The following is a 16,819-nucleotide window of genomic DNA, read 5'->3' as shown; positions in this document are numbered from 1 at the left end:
TTGTAGTGTCAATAATGGGGTATTTATTTCAAATTACAGTTTGAAGTTTTCGCCACCTGTAAATTGATGTTTTTTTTGCGCACGGGTACGCGTAGAAAAATATTGCTGATATTTACAGTGGACGGAGGAGGCCCCAGCTGGGGAATTCCCGCCTTTTGTTTAATCGGTATTAGACGATATCATTTGACGAGATATCCAGATATCGTTACCGATGATAAGACGTTTCGATGACCAATATATTTTACGTTTGACGTTTTTTGGGACGCAATTAACCAACTACAGAGCTAACAAATGCTACATAGTATGTCATCACATCGCTTCATTTCCCGATGCTATTGTTTAAACCTTTCATAAGACTATTTACTAAAACCATATATGCATTACCTTGTTTGTTTCCTAATTAATTACATTAGGCCTTCGGCGAAATAATTATCGACCGAGGGGATCATTAACACAAACGATATTGTTCGTTATTTATCTACTAAACTTGTCTCTTCATTAAAGGGATATTGCCCCGAAAATCCGACAATAAACTTCTCTGTACTGTCGTTAAAACTACATAATCAATTATCTATTTCAAGTAATATGTATCCAGCGAAATCTGTTTGTAAGAAGAGATACGTCAGTATCTATTTTTAATTATAATTTTCTTACTGAACCGTGTCTATATCACGTGAGCCGCACCTTCGTTATATCCTGCTGTTCCCAATACAGTAAGTACTTCTATGCACCATTTTATGCTTTTAGAATGAAACTAACCTAAACCTTTATTTAAAGTTCGTTTATATAAAATGAATCAAAATATGGAATGCTAAAATCCCTTAGATTAAGAACGTTTCCTGACAATCTGGTACTGTGCAACATCTTGTCGCCGATGTCGGTTGTGTTTAAAATGGCTACCCGTCTTCATTGGAATTTCAGTAGTATTACATCACATTCTTCATAAAGTTTTTGTTACAGTTCAAACAAAATCGTGAAAGGATATCAAGTTGTTATTTTGTCATTAGTAGCCATCTTGATTTGATTAATTGGTTGCTATTTATCATTGGTAGTCATGCTAATTGTCTTGACAGGTTGTTATTTATGATTTGTAGCCATGTTAATTGGATTGATAGGTTGTTACATGTACTATCATTGGTAGCCATGTTGATTGGATTGATAGGTTGTTATTTATCATTGGTAGTCATACTACTTGGATTGATAGGGTTGTTATTTATCATTGATAGGAATGTTAATTGGATTGTAGGTTGTTATTTATCATTGGTAAATATGTTAATTGGATTGGTAGATTGTTATTTATCTATGTTAAATGGATTGGTAGTTTGTTGATTATATGTATATCCCCGTTACACCAATCTATCGTAGATATATCCCCGTTACACCAATCTATCGTAGATATATCCCCGTTACACCAATCTATGGTAGATATATCCTCGTTACACCAATCTATGGTAGATATATCCTCGTTACATCACACTATTGTAAATATATCCCCGTTACATCACTATATGGTAGATATATCCCCGTTACATCACTCTATGGTAGATATACCCCGTTATATCACTCTATGATAGATATATCCTCGTTACATCACTCTATGGTAGATATATCCCCGTTACACCAATCTATGGTAGATATATCCCCTCTTACATCAGTCTATGATACATAGATCCCCAGTACATCACTCTATCGTGGATATATTATCGTTACACCAATCTATCGTAGATATATCCCCGTTACACCAATCTATGGTAGATGTTTCCTCGTTACACCAATCTATGGTAGATATATCCCCTCTTACATCAGTCTATGATACATAGACCCCAGTACATCACTCTATCGTGGATATATTATCGTTACACCAATCTATCGTAGATATATCCCCGTTACACCAATCTATGGTAGATGTTTCCTCGTTACACCAATCTATGGTAGATATATCCTCGTTACATCACACTTTGGTAGATATATCCCCGTTACATCACTCTTTGGTAGATACATATGTATATCCCCTCTAACATCACTCTATGATACCTAGATCCCCATTACATCACTCTATCGTAGATATATTCCCGTTACATCACTCTATGGTAGATATATCCCCGTTACATCACTCTATGGTAGATATATCCCGTTAAATCACTCTATGGTAGATATATCCCCGTTACATGACTCTATGGTAGATATATCCCGTTACATCACTATATGGTAGATATTTCCCCTCTTACATCACTCTATGGTAGATATATCCCCTATTACATAACTCTATGGTAGATATATCCCGTTACATCACTATATGGTAGATATATCCCATTACATCACTCTATGGTAGATATATCCCGTTACATCACTCTATGGTATATATATCCCCGTTACATCACTATATGGTAGATATATCCCCGTTACATCACTCTATGGTAGATATACCCCGTTACATCACTATATGGTAGATATATCCCCGTTACATCACTCTATGTTAGATATATCCCCGTTACATCACTCTATGGAAGAGATATCCCCGTTACATCACTCTATGGTAGATATATCCCCTCTTACATCACTCTATGGTAGATATATCCCCGTTACATTACTCTATGGTTGAGATATCCCGCGCTTCATCTTTCTATGGTAGATATATCCCGTTACATTACTCTATGGTAGAAATGTCCCAGTTACATCACTCTATGGTATATATATCCCCGTTACAACACTCTATGGTAGATATATCCCCGTTACATCTCTCTGTGGTAGATATATCCCCTCTTACAACACTCTATGGTAGATATATCCCCTCTTACATCACTCTATGGTAGATATATCCCCATTACATCACTCTATGGTAGATATATCCCCGTTACATCACTCTATGGTAGATATATCCCCTCTTACATCACTCTATGGCAGATATATCCCCATTTCATTACTCTATGGTAGATATATCCTCGTTGCATCACTCTATGTAGATATATCCCCTCTTACATCACTCTATTGTAGATATATCCCCTCTTACATTACTCTTTGGTATAGATATCCCCCGTTACATTACTCTATGGTTGATATATCCCGCGTTTCATCTCTACATATGGTAGAACTATCCACCGTAACATTACTCTATGGTTGAGATAACCGCCGTTTTATATCAATATGGTAGAGATATCCTGCAAGACATTACGCTATGGTAGTTATATTCCATATTATATTACTCTATGGTTGAGATACGAGGGCTGATTGGAAGTCGTGAGCCTCGTATTGATGGAGATACTAAAGGATGTTCTTTTTTAAGTCCTACTAATCTCTGACTATATAGGGCCGTGTACTCAAGGACTGGTCTCGTTTGGTTAGTTTATATAGGGCCGTGTATTGAAGGACTGGTCTCATTTGGTTAGTTTATATCGACGAGGGAACAATTCAAAGTAAACAAGACAAGGCGATTTTGCAAAATAGACAAAGTCGGGTTGAGTTAGGGTTAGGGTTAGGGTTAAAAAGTCTGTCATTGCCATGGCTGCCATTCACGATTGTGGCTTTAACTTGTTTAAACATCCGCCTTATTCAACCGACCTCGCTCCATCCGACTTTCATCTATTTCCAAAACTGAAAACAGTTTTCAGGCATCCTAATCCTAACACGCAGTGGATGACTTTCCGAACAGCCACGGAAAGGGGTTCTTTGTATAAGTGACATTGAGGCCCTTAAACACCGCTTGCAAAAGTGTATAGATACTGAAGGAGATAATGTTAAAAATAAGGCATACGAGGCTCACAACTTATCAATCAACCCTTGTATTGCCCTCAAATGTCTATATATAAACCTTTCGCTAAATGTTTAAAATCAAATGAATTTTAAAAATCGGTAACGTAAGCCATCTTCAAAGTGATAAAGTCACTCACTTTATTGCATTTGTGATTCGTTTATCCTATTGTTAAAAACTTTGTCTGTGACATCCTACTTCAGAGCGCTTGTAATTCATCAAAAGCTAACAATGCTTTGCTGTTTAAAAACAATTATTTAAAATGATATTTCTCTCCCGCTGATGGTTAGCGGCGCGGTAGCTTTGATATACTATATTGTATATTGACGGAGATATCAGAGAATCTTTAATATTTATTAGTACATTCCAGGCGTCTCATTGTCATATAAAGGGATAGTATTTTACAGGTTTTATACCGGCCGGTCTCAAGCCTTCTACTGTGCACCTCATATCAAATGGACGCAAAAAGGAAAGCAGGTATGAAATATTATTATGTATTGATATTAATTATTGTAACTCAACTTGATAAACTTTTCTTTAAAAATTGTATGATTGAAGACCATTCTCTGCATTGCTTTAGTGTGAATATACAATAATGTATAATTTGGCATGTAAACAATTACGGTTATGATCAGCGTTGTTCTGTAAACCGTACTATCTACATTTTTACCACAGATAAGTATATTTTAGAATCACTCCGTTTGAACATTGTAGCAGATATCCTCCACTTGAGGTGGAAATATATCACTTCCCTATGGGTATTACATAAGCGGAGCTCTGCATAAAAAATGAAGTTATCATCGTGATCTTACTCTACACAAAGCGTTACTACTTTGAAAGTAAACACATTTTGATGACTTAATAGTTAGCGTGAAATGTTTTAAGACAATCTATATTCCCATGTGTTCAGATGCCATTAAATAATCACACGGATTTTTTTGCGTCAACATCAGTAGCACATGATATGTTTATATCGCTAACCCAATGAAAACAACATCCATAACATATGATTTGATTATATCACTAGCCCATTGGAAATAAAATCTTAAGCACATGATATGATTATATCGCCAACCAATTGAAACAATATCAATACCGCATGATATGATTATATCTCCAACCTATTTTAAACAACTGATACTCTAGAATAAAAGCACATGGTATATTTATTTCATTGTGTTGTTCAAGACCATTTACCTTTTCAACTAGGGGCCCAACAGGCCGTAGCGATCAATTGACCAAAGTGTAAATACAAACTCCATAACAGCAGAAGTGAATTGATTTTATGAATTCCAAACATCAATCTATGGATTATGCCATTGAAGAAGATTACAATTCGGTTAAATATCAGTCATGGTGACCACCGTTATTTAGAAACACATCCCAGATATAGCGGAACGGTGCCAGTGTCATCTTAGTACTATTGCTAGCAAGTATCAACATTAATTAGATACTATTTATAATGTGTGCTTTTTAAGGCCACAAAAGCCGTCCTTTTCTTACCTGACTAAACCTTGCCCTAACCCCTTTTAAACAGTCTCCTGTAAAAGTATCGCAAAGAGTTGCATCAATGTTTGTATGATTTTTCTTTGACACTTCTCTCGAATCCTTTGATTATTGATATACATGTATATTTTATAGGTAGTACATACATCATACTTAGTAACTCAACTTAGTGTCGTTAAGTCGACAACTCGATGATAAAGTGGTCAAAACAGTGTTAGTGAATTTCGTAATTACTCATTATGTGTATTAAAATAAGCAAGTGTACATTTTAATTGACTGATATGAGAATATGATGTATGAACTTGTTCGACCTTTGTTAAGATGTATTTTGGTTTCGCTTTTTTATGTCCTGGTAGAGAATTAACATCCGTTTACATGCTACATTGGCATTGTTTAAGAGAACTCCGAGAAACACAAATTAAGCGGGAAGCCATTTTTTTAAATTTAGTACTTATGGCATCCTTGTATACATTGTCCAGGTGACAACTTAAGTGTAGCTGTGGTTGAGAGTTTTATCGAGGACAAGGGCGACAAAATTCACCGAGAAACATGGACTACAAAGTTAGACTTTATCATCTCCTGTGTTGGGACATCAGTAGGACTCGGTAACCTGTGGCGGTTTCCGTACCTCTGTTACAAAAATGGAGGAGGTATGTACGACTGCAAATAGTAACTTTATCGCCAGAAGACAGATTTTGTCATTATTAACTTGTGCAAAATTATGCGATCAATGTTATATCAAAATAAGCATAATTCGCCAAAATTGATACGATAATTATCATTATCGCTTCAAAAGTCACAAATTAGAAATAGCGGTTGCACACAAGTACATATGCTCTGAACAACTAAGTCGATAATGTTTGCTATAAACTACAGTTTTAATGTTCTCTCTATTTTAAGGTGCTTTCCTCGTACCATTTCTAACGTTCGTCGTGATGGGAGGTGTTCCGATGTTCATACTGGAGCTAGGACTGGGACAGTATATGAGTTTGTCTGGCTTTAAAGCGTGGGGAATTTGTCCCGTATTCCAAGGTAATGGTTTTAAATGTACAGTGCACTCTGTTAAAACCGGACTCTTTCCATTCCGGATATTTGTCAAAAACGGCCAAATAATTATTTATTTATAGTGAATAAACTCTGCATAATCCGGATTCTTTCTATTCTGTAATCCGGCCATATATTCCGGCCCCATTTCTTCTGTTTACTAGTAAATCTACTCTGTATAAACCGGCGTCGGTCCCTTAAATGTTTGCCTGGTAGCCGGGTAGCTTCAGGGGCTCCCGACGAGTGTTTATACAGTTGTAATTGTCGCATAGGTATATTATCAATTGACCATTAAACGTTACTGTCCAAAGGTGGCTACAGATGGATAAACACATAAACAGTTGTTACGTATAATAAAGAATGCATTTTTGTCAATTCATACCCATAATGCTACGTGTTTGTAAATGTATCGTAATTAAGAAATGTTTCATACTGGCTGGCCTCCCCTTCGCGGACATCACTACATGAACGTACCTGGATGAGGAAGTCTGAGATGATGATGACGACATACTTTTTGTATTACTCCGTATATATTATTAACAAACATGGATCTCGCGACAGCCGCCAACATTATGGACCAATTAGAAATTGAGGCTAATTCTTCAGATTGAGGAATCTGCAATTGAAGAAAGTGTCAGATCGGTTGATCGTTCGGGCTCAGTGGAAAGCCTCTTAATACAACCGATTTCAACCGATGTAACGTACTTCAATACACATAGTGTCATGTTGTCATATTGCCAGTGTTGAATTAAATTCTGCTATTCAATTCAAAGTTTGTATATGCGTGAATAATGCACAATGACATCTTTATAGTATATCTTTTATTCATTTTTTTGCATTCAACATCGAGATAAAAGTAGAATCTCTACAATTCGGAACTCTCTACAAACCGGCTTTATTTTGTAGTCCCAAATGTGTCTAGTTTAGACAGAGTCCACTGTATTTATATGTACTTGATGTGTAGTTTGAATCATAGTAGGCGCTCTTTATCAATACAAACTTACTGTTTGACATGTGTTAATTTACCATCATCCTCAGTAAATGTCTCTACCAACTGTACATGTGGTTTTTATAAGGTAATATACCACAAATCCACGTTCATCTATGTACGTTTGTACGATGGACGAGAACGAGCTTATTTATAATAAATATCCAGAAGGCAGGCTTTTGAAACGTGTACTATTTGGTCAGGTGACTTTCCAAGGCCAACAATTAATCGACACAAAAATCGATAACCCGTGATTTACCCGCGGCACTTATAAAATATCCAGCCCATGACACAAAAGTCCATGACAGTTCTGTACTGCCACTTAAAGGTCAGTTTTTGCTATAGCTGAATGCTTCTGTTGTCAGGATAAATGTAAGCCAAATGGAGATATACCAGTTCATTGCTTGTAAGATACCTTGCCATTCATCAATATTGAACGGTTTGTAAGTGCTCGAATACCGAGCCTAACTTGTGTTTATATCTTACTGACCGGTGAAGGTTAAGAAGGAAAATAGTCAGAACATTCACAGATAAATACGTCGTTACTGTATAAAACCTAAAAGACCAAGCTTCTGGGTAAAAAACCTCGTTCATGTATTTTAACTATGTGTAGCGGGGATAGGTTTTACTAGTTAAAAAGCTATAGTTGTGTTATAATCTATAGATACACGGGGTCTCTGGGTGGTTATTAACGTACCTGTGTTACATTTATATGGGCTACGTTCGTAATAGTTCTGACATTCTGTCATACTTCATGGTATTTTTTTCCGTAAGTGACATGACCACAGATTTGTATATTTTACCGGATGTAGACGCGCTTCTGCTTCCGCTGGTAGTCCCTTAGTCATTGGTCAATATTTTTACATATATGTATTTTCATTGGTTACGTTTCCTATAGCATTAGGCCAGGATCTAGCATATTAGACTCTGCACGCAATTTTCGTTGTAGGGCAGCTGAGTATAAATTCAGGCGTTTTGTAATTGTTTGTTAGTCTATAGAAGCCATTGGCTGGTAGGCTCACTTGGTACCCGTGTGGTACCTTGGTATTTCTGACAGTACGGGACGCAACCGCGAATATTCCCCTGAACCTAGGGTTGCTCAAGGTTGAACACATTTGACTCGACGAAACGAAACCGTTACATAATATGTATAAAAAGGAACGAAAGATGGAGCTTCAGTATAAAAACACTCTTTCAATACCAATCATAATAAAACCACCATACATTCCGTTTAAGAAAATACTGCATAATTTGTAATGTCTGGGGGAAAAAGGATGACAACGCAACCGGTGTTGTAAAATACAAAAGTGTTGCGGTGTAACCTCTAAGAGAGAATGTGACATTGTTATGTACAACGCAGTTTTCGTTTATGGTACATTTCTTTATTTTTACCCTTTCGTAAATGACAAGTAGCTTGTAAAAACAAGTTTCTAGATATCGCGAAATGTATCTCTATGTGTTAAGTGTAAAGTACACAAACAATGCAATAACTGCAAAGTATATTTCATACGCCATTTTGTTTTTCAATATGGCTTCTACTGTTGAGGTGAAATGTCCATATGGCGACTGGGAAAAATCTTTAATTGGTATAACTGATGTTTTATTCAACACAAATAAAAAAAGATACAATTTTATTGAATAATATTGAACAGTTGTTTCATTGGCACTTGGGAACATAGAAATACGCAGGTTAGCAGACAACTCCTAAGGACCTGTTGCCAAAGACCTTCCTTGTTATTCGCTGTCAATGATTAGACTGTTCCCCCAGTACCGTTTTATTATTAATATACAATTTGTGATATCACCAATTCGTGAATAAAATATATGAATTCTAATTTGTGGTATTATTTAATGAATAAATTATACCAAAAATTCGTATTGATATCACTTTATTACTTGAATTATTGATATAAATAATTAATGATATAAATAATATATAATGGAAATAAATCGAATAAATGATAATCATTTATTATGACCCCCCCCCCCCCCCCCCCCCCCCCCCCCCCCCCCCTCCAGGTAATTTTCGGGGAGACATATTGCTTGGTTCCCCGCGTGGAGAGGAGATGCTTGGATTTGCAATTGAGTTTTATAAGTAAGAGGTCACATGATCTGCTACTGAAAATATAAATTTATTCACACATTTGTTTCCGTGCGATAACTTGTATTCTTGTTAGCAAATCGTCTCCATATTTAGTACAAAGGTTCCTTGAGAGGAGGGGGTGCCCAGTATCCAACATAGAAATCAAATCATTTGTATAATCTTAACCTGAGACATTCTTCTGTATAATCTCTTTCGGCATATAGGGTAAATGCAAACCTCGGGGATTCAAAAGCTCACCAGAAACGGTTTTAGCCATGATGTTTTGAATGATTACAAATATATATCACAACCTTTTATTCCACGAATACCACGAATTTGTTTTATATTGCAGGAATAGGATTAGCAAATTTCGTTACGATTTTCCTTACCAACATCTACTACATCATGGTTCTAGCTTGGGCTGGCTACTACTTCGTGTTAAGTTTAACATCTGTACTGCCTTGGTCTAACTGCAACAACGATTGGAACACGCACAGGTAAATAGTGTAACCTGCCAGGTTGTGATGTTTCTGCACAAAAGCAAAGACCTAGCTAGTTGAAATAGTATCTACAACTTTGCCAGAGAAATCATCTGTTATGTCCTTAGGAAATCTCTCTCTCTCTCTCTCTCTTGGTATCATATCATTTTGTCTCCATATGTAGGCCAAACATTTATTTGTATATTATTTGTTCATGTTGCTTCTTGTACTTCGTTTTGTAGTACTAATTGGGACCATTTCTCGCAAGAAATATCGCTTCTTAAGTTCTTGTTACCCAGACCTGATACAGTAAGGGGTGTTAAAAGCACACATTTACTTTATAAAAGCATTATGTTTCCGTTTGATAGCTGCGTATTATCGTCTTGTATTTGAGTTTCATACTGATGCTTTTGTTTACATGTTGTTGAGCGGTAAATATCATATACAGATGGATGACAGAGAAGTAATCAGCAATAATCTTGTCAATCTGATGTTGAAATGGAACGATTTCTACTTTTTTAGATGTGCTTCTTTTGACACAGACCACAACACAACCAACTCTACCAATCAATCTCTGTTGAACCAAAATGTTACTTCTGGGAACGATGTTGATCCAGCTGTGGAATTTTGGGAGTAAGACCATTCAACCATCATTTTTTCTGTATTTTCTGTAATACAATTCAATATGGAAAATGATTGGTGAATGCATATGGGTGTCGTCTAATTTTTTAAACCCTAACCCGTAACATCTTGTTTTACTAACCCGTAACATGTGGTTTAAATAACCCGAAACAACTGGTTTTACTAACCCGTAACATCTGGTTTTACCAACCCGTAACACCTGGTTTTACTAACCCGTAACAACTGGTTTTACTAACCCATAACACCTGGTTTTACCCACCCGTAACATCTGGTTTTACTAACCCATAACACCTGGTTTTACTTACCCGTAACAACTGGTTTTACTAACCCGTAACATCTGGTTTTACTAACCCATAACACCTGGTTTTACTTACCCGTAACATCTGGTTTTACCCACCCGTAACAACTGGTTTTACTAACCCGTAACATCTGGTTTTACCCACCCATAACACCTGGTTTTACTTACCCGTAACATCTGGTTTTACCTACCCGTAACACCTGGTTTTACTTACCCGTAACAACTGGTTTTACTAACCCGTAACATCTGGTTTTACTAACCCGTAACACCTGGTTTTACTAACCCGTAACACCTGGTTTTACTAACCCGTAACATCTGGTTTTACTAACCCGCAACTTCTGGTTGTACTAACCCGTAACACCTGGTTTTACTAACCCGTAACATCTGGTTTTACTAACCCGTAACATCTGGTTTTACCCACCCGTAACATCTGGTTTTACCCACCCGTAACATCTGGTTTTACTAACCCGTAACATCTGGTTAAGCAAATTACATCTGATCTTAGGCTCCTCGGGTTTTGGTTAAGGTTTTTTCGATGAAAATGTAGAACTATGTTTTAAGTATTATGTATAGTATTATCTCTTGTTTCTGTGTAATGTGTGGAAAATCAGCATATGAAACGATGTTTTCATACTGTTTTCATGGTCTAATGTTTGTTGTTTTCAATTGGTATGTTCATATAAAGAATCAACACTCAGAATGTAAATATATGAATTTGAACTACAATTTAAACATTATGTAGGTATTCTTATATTTTTTATATCATCTTCCTCGTCACAGATCAAGACTGAAACTAGATAGTTTTGTCCTGTACAGTTCGTAAGGAAATTAGGAATAACCTAGCGTTTGTTGAATATTGCTTTCTTTTTAGTAGGTATGTATGTGTAAAGACTTTCAGAGAATGCAACTGCACGTGAAAGGTTGAGCACTGGTTGCGAAGTACCATATCGTCTATTAACAAAATGAACTGACTGATTGCACATGCTTTCCACACTTCTGGTCACATGTCTATGCTATTCCAAACGCTATGAGAAATCGAGTCTCTGTACTAATACCATAATCAACATGTAGGGATAAGTCTTGATTGCAAAACATGAGATCGATTATTCAACAGCTGAACTCTGATAGTTACTTTTTACTACCATGCTAATTACATGACGTACTTAGTTGAGAATGTCACTAAAGTGTTTCTACACATATGTATTACGTCATTATGACATGGCACTATGACATAACTGGGACGGCCTGCTTTGTTTTACTTATTCACGATCGTATGTATTTACATGTGGCTCTGCTGTCAACAGACGAGGGGTTCTACAGTTGACCAATGACATCACAGATGGAGGCGGTATCGTCTGGCAGCTAGCCCTATCCTTACTGGTTTTATGGGTAATTGTCTACTTCTGCCTGTGGAAAGGCGTCAAATGGACGGGCAAGGTAAGTGCGACATCTCACAGCTTGAGTTGGTGGCTAATTGCTTTTATTTAACGTCCGACTTTACACAGATTCAGCGGATGGATCATTGATATTATTAAAGGACTGACATAGTAGATCTTGCTTGGATGTCTCATTGTATATTTTAACGTCTGACATTGTACAGCTTAAGTTGATGGTTAATTACTATTCTTTTTCATTTGACATTGCAAATGTTAAGTGGATGGCTCATTGCTATTATTTAACGTCAGACATTGTACAGTTTGAGTGGATGGGTCATTGTAATTATTTAACGTCGGACATTGTACAGTTTGACTGGATGGGTCATTGTTATTCTGTAACGTCGGGCATTGTACAGTTTGAATGGATAGGTCATTGTAATTATTTAACGTCAGACATTGTACAGTTTGAGTGGATGGGTCATTGTTATTATTTAACCTCAGACATTGTACAGTTTGACTGGATGGGTCATTGTTATTATTTAACCTCAGACATTGTACAGTTTGAGTGGATGGGTCATTGTTACTATTTAACGTCAGACATTGTACAGTTTGAGTGGATGGGTCATTGTAATTATTTAACGTCAGACATTGTACAGTTTGAGTGGATAGGTCATTGTTATTATTTAACCTCAGACATTGTACAGTTTGACTGGATGGGTCATTGTTATTATTTAACCTCAGACATTGTACAGTTTGACTGGATGGGTCATTGTTATTATTTAACGTCAGACATTGTACAGTTTGACTGGATGGGTCATTGTTATTATTTAACCTCAGACATTGTACAGTTTGAGTGGATGGGTCATTGTTACTATTTAACGTCAGACATTGTACAGTTTGAGTGGATAGGTCATTGTTATTATTTAACGTCTGACATTGTACAGTTTGAGTGGATGGGTCATTGTTATGAATTAACGTCAGACATTGTACAGTTTGAGTGGATAGGTCATTGTTATTATTTAACGTCAGACATTGTAGAGTTTGACTGGATGGGTCATTGTTATTCTTTAACGTCAGACATTGTACAGTTTGAGTGGATGGGTTATTGATATTAATTAACGTCGGACATGGTACAGCTTTAGTGGATGGATCATTGTTGTTATTTAACGTCGGACATGGTACAGCTTGAGTGGATGGATCATTATTACAATTTAACGTCGGACATGGTGCAGCCTGAGTGGTTGGCTGTTTTTTTTTTATTAGTCAACCATCGCCGTGTTCAGCATTGTTAATGTTTTTGCAAACACACTGTTCTGGAGTTAAAAATGCTATATCATTTTCGTTAATAAAATTATTAATCCATTTAGATTCAAGTCGCAAATTCAATATTTTACAGACATTTTGGTTGATATCGTGAATACCATACGTTTGTATTAACCAGGAAGAGTATTTGTAGAGGTCATTTTGTATTGATAAGGTTGTATACTTCACGGCCATCTTCCCTTACATCATACTGAGTGTGTTGTTGGTGCGCGGATTGACACTAGATGGCGCCAGAGAGGGTATAGTGTACTACCTTAAACCAGACTTGTCACGACTTACTGATGTACAGGTATATATTTTATTTTTGTATACAATTGATCTTAAATAATGCCTTTAATATTTTGATATATTTTGTCTGTCGCATTTAATAAAATAAAGAGAGTACTGTACTTCTTTATTTTAGGTATATCGAAACATACATACAGCGTTCTTGGATCGTAAATCTATTCCAGTATTAGTTAATATGTACTTCACAATCTTGAAATATAAATCTATCTAAATAGTTAATGATATTTATTTAACAATCTTGGACTATGAAGGTTACCCAATATTCTTTAACTTTTATTTTACAGTTTTGGGCTATAAAGCTTCCCTAGTAATTATTTTGTTGTATTTTCATTTAATATGCGCGGTTTTTTTTGTGTGTGTGTGTGTGTGTGTGTGTGTGTGTGTGTGTATATATATATTTGCATTAATGTAGCAGACTCATGTTTAAGGATGGCAAAAACGTGCCTTAGGGTTCTTTTCTTTTATTCCACTTTCCAATCCATGCTGACAGTCGTGCTGTCATTCAGAATACGCCCCCATCTATGGAATGGAGGCACTAGTAGTTTTAACTGGACGTAGGCTAGGACTTTTACACTGATCAAACGCTCTCCTCCGATACACTATGCCAATAAATTCTTGTTTCCTTATTGTAACTGATAGAAATTAGTTCTGTTCCCTTCAAAATCTTTCTTTCCTCTGAAGTTAGGCGTCAAACACCCTTGAATGTACCAATAACTATGACCCCACTAAGACCAATCAAATTACAGAATACGGACACACCTACGAACTGACCAACACAATTAACTATATAAATAGACAAACAGGTTTCAAACACGTGCACATGACCAAAAACTGGATAGAACTGGACAGAACCGGCACAGCACAAGACATTCACATTTATACACATGAGCTCATACTCACCTGGTCGGGGTCTTCCCTCAGGGCATATTACAGGTAAAATACTCTATACTTGTCTTCTATACATGCATATATATACATGTATATATATATAACAAAACAACACAGCATCAATGTTTTATATATTTTATTAAAAACTACATTAAATCACTCTACTACATTAAAAAATACGTGTCCGAAATGAATGACACGCTGCAAGAAATTGTTGTCATACTTACATCGTTAGTTAATCGGGAAGGTTTCCAAAATACATGGAAATGAAATCGAGCTCATGTCTGTCTACTTATTGATAGTTGCTTCTTACGAGATATGTATGGTTTTGTTCAGATGTTGTCATTGCACATCGACAGACTTGATTTTAACTTGCCTGTTGTTTTTGGATTTTGACAAATTATCTCTGGAAATTTTAACAGGTGTGGATGGACGGTGGAACACAAGTTTTTTTTTCTTACGCCATCGCTGCCAACCAAGTAATTACCCTTGGAAGTTACAATAAATTCACAAACAATTTTTACAGGTAAATATTATCCATAATATTAAACAGAACATAACAGGTGTACATATTCGTCAGTTGTGTATTGAATAATTGTATGAAATTATCAATGAGTTACTTAAACTTAAAAACACTGTCGCACAATGGTTCCGTTCTAACGGGAATCACGCACTTTTCATTGAAAATGGAGAATGCTGAAGTGCGCTCAGTAGGGTCTCTTATAGCGCCGCTGCAGTGCGGAGCATCTCCATTTGCCTCAGTGGGTTAGAACGCAAAGTACGCGTTCTAAAATGTTGGTAGTAGGAAGCCGTAGGATCTCCATAGCAGCACTGTAAGATGTCCTATAGCACTGCTCTCTACCGCGCTTTTATGGCGCACCTACGGCCAACGGTGCTTACACGGTGTGTTATTTATTTTACTGGGCACCCGCGAAGACTGTACGCAAGTGCCAAGGCGATCATTGAGCTCCCTGGACGATCCTGTCCCGTCCCTCAGAGCTGGCGGAGCGATAACAGGGCAATTACAGAGTGTTTGCAGGAGTTTCCAGTGCGTTTTGTACCATCCCGTTTAAAATGAAAAAAAAATGAGAAAATTTTTATTACCATCATTTCACCATGACTGCGCTCAACTCGGCGCTGGCATGCACTCCTCACTAACCTTGTCGTTGATGCCGGGATTTGCCGTAAGGACGTAGCCCTGGGGTCAGACGGCTAATAGGTGGTAAAGTTTTCCGAAAATTACCAGCCATTTTCCCTAAGGAACCAACCAACCGATTGTTTTTCCAAAGACTTTAGTGTAAACGTGTTGGAGTATTTCATTCAAAGTTTTGAATTCAATATGACAATTATGGTTTATAACAAAAGTTTAGGGTCTCAAATAGCACATAATCAAAAACAAAAGTTGGGTCCTTCAGCTCAATTTTTCTCCACGGTAGCCATTTTGAAAATGGGTGAATTTCGCAGTAAAATTTTTTTTAAATCTGAAATGTTTACCTGTTAATTATTATCACCTGAACTTTTGGAAAAAAATTAATCGGACTTACGAAATTTATATCAACATTTCTTATGGACAGTTACCTATCAGGCCACATATCTATTTTCTTACTGCATAACATACTGGCCAATAAGTGGCTGACAGACATTTTATCCTTGGCTCAACTTTCTATACCCAGGGGATGTTTCAAAAATCCATTTTTTCAATTGGATGGTTGTTCCCCTAAGGGCTTTGAGACGTTCAACAACATCTTGCCTACGTCGTCGAAACGCGGTAGATTGTGACAGAGGTTTAACTTAGTTAAACGACCGAAACCACATAATACAAATAAAAAATAAACAACACATTATTATTGTTTTAACGACAATCGCAATTTTTCAGCCTTACACTGATAAAGTCAGAAATCCCCTGTGGCTGGGAGTATCCCACTTGACCATCGAATGTATAGAATATCAGATAACAGACGAGGTAAAAACTCGTTGTCATTTAGTAATATCTGTCCTGGATTAATATCTTAATTACAGGGACGCTATCCTGTTTTAATATTTATTTACACAGGGACAACATCCTGTATTTATGTTTGCATTACAGGGCCGCTATAAGAACATCGTCCTGTATTGTTATATAAATTACAAGGACGCTATCATGTATTAATATCTAA

At 36.6% G+C, this 16,819-nt stretch overlaps 1 protein-coding gene across 1 annotated transcript in view; it reads left to right on the top strand.

The window, feature by feature from the left end:
• The first annotated feature begins 662 nt into the window (after positions 1-662).
• Positions 663-16,819, top strand: part of LOC117344306 (sodium- and chloride-dependent creatine transporter 1-like) — a 31,460-nt gene continuing 15,303 nt past the window's right edge. Inside the window, exons 1-9 of the mRNA XM_033907009.1 lie at positions 663-713; positions 4,156-4,225; positions 5,734-5,904; positions 6,155-6,286; positions 9,722-9,866; positions 10,371-10,481; positions 12,093-12,225; positions 13,642-13,776; positions 15,086-15,189. Of these exons, the coding sequence (XP_033762900.1) occupies positions 4,204-4,225; positions 5,734-5,904; positions 6,155-6,286; positions 9,722-9,866; positions 10,371-10,481; positions 12,093-12,225; positions 13,642-13,776; positions 15,086-15,189 (953 nt within the window). The 5' untranslated portion in view covers positions 663-713; positions 4,156-4,203. The remainder of the gene's footprint in view (positions 714-4,155; positions 4,226-5,733; positions 5,905-6,154; positions 6,287-9,721; positions 9,867-10,370; positions 10,482-12,092; positions 12,226-13,641; positions 13,777-15,085; positions 15,190-16,819) is intronic.

The sequence above is a fragment of the Pecten maximus genome, chromosome 15, assembly GCF_902652985.1.
Source record: "Pecten maximus chromosome 15, xPecMax1.1, whole genome shotgun sequence".
Classification (NCBI taxonomy): Eukaryota; Metazoa; Mollusca; class Bivalvia; order Pectinida; family Pectinidae; genus Pecten; species Pecten maximus.
The sequence above is the reverse complement of the archived record's forward strand: the minus strand, read 5'-3'. Positions and strand labels throughout refer to the sequence as shown.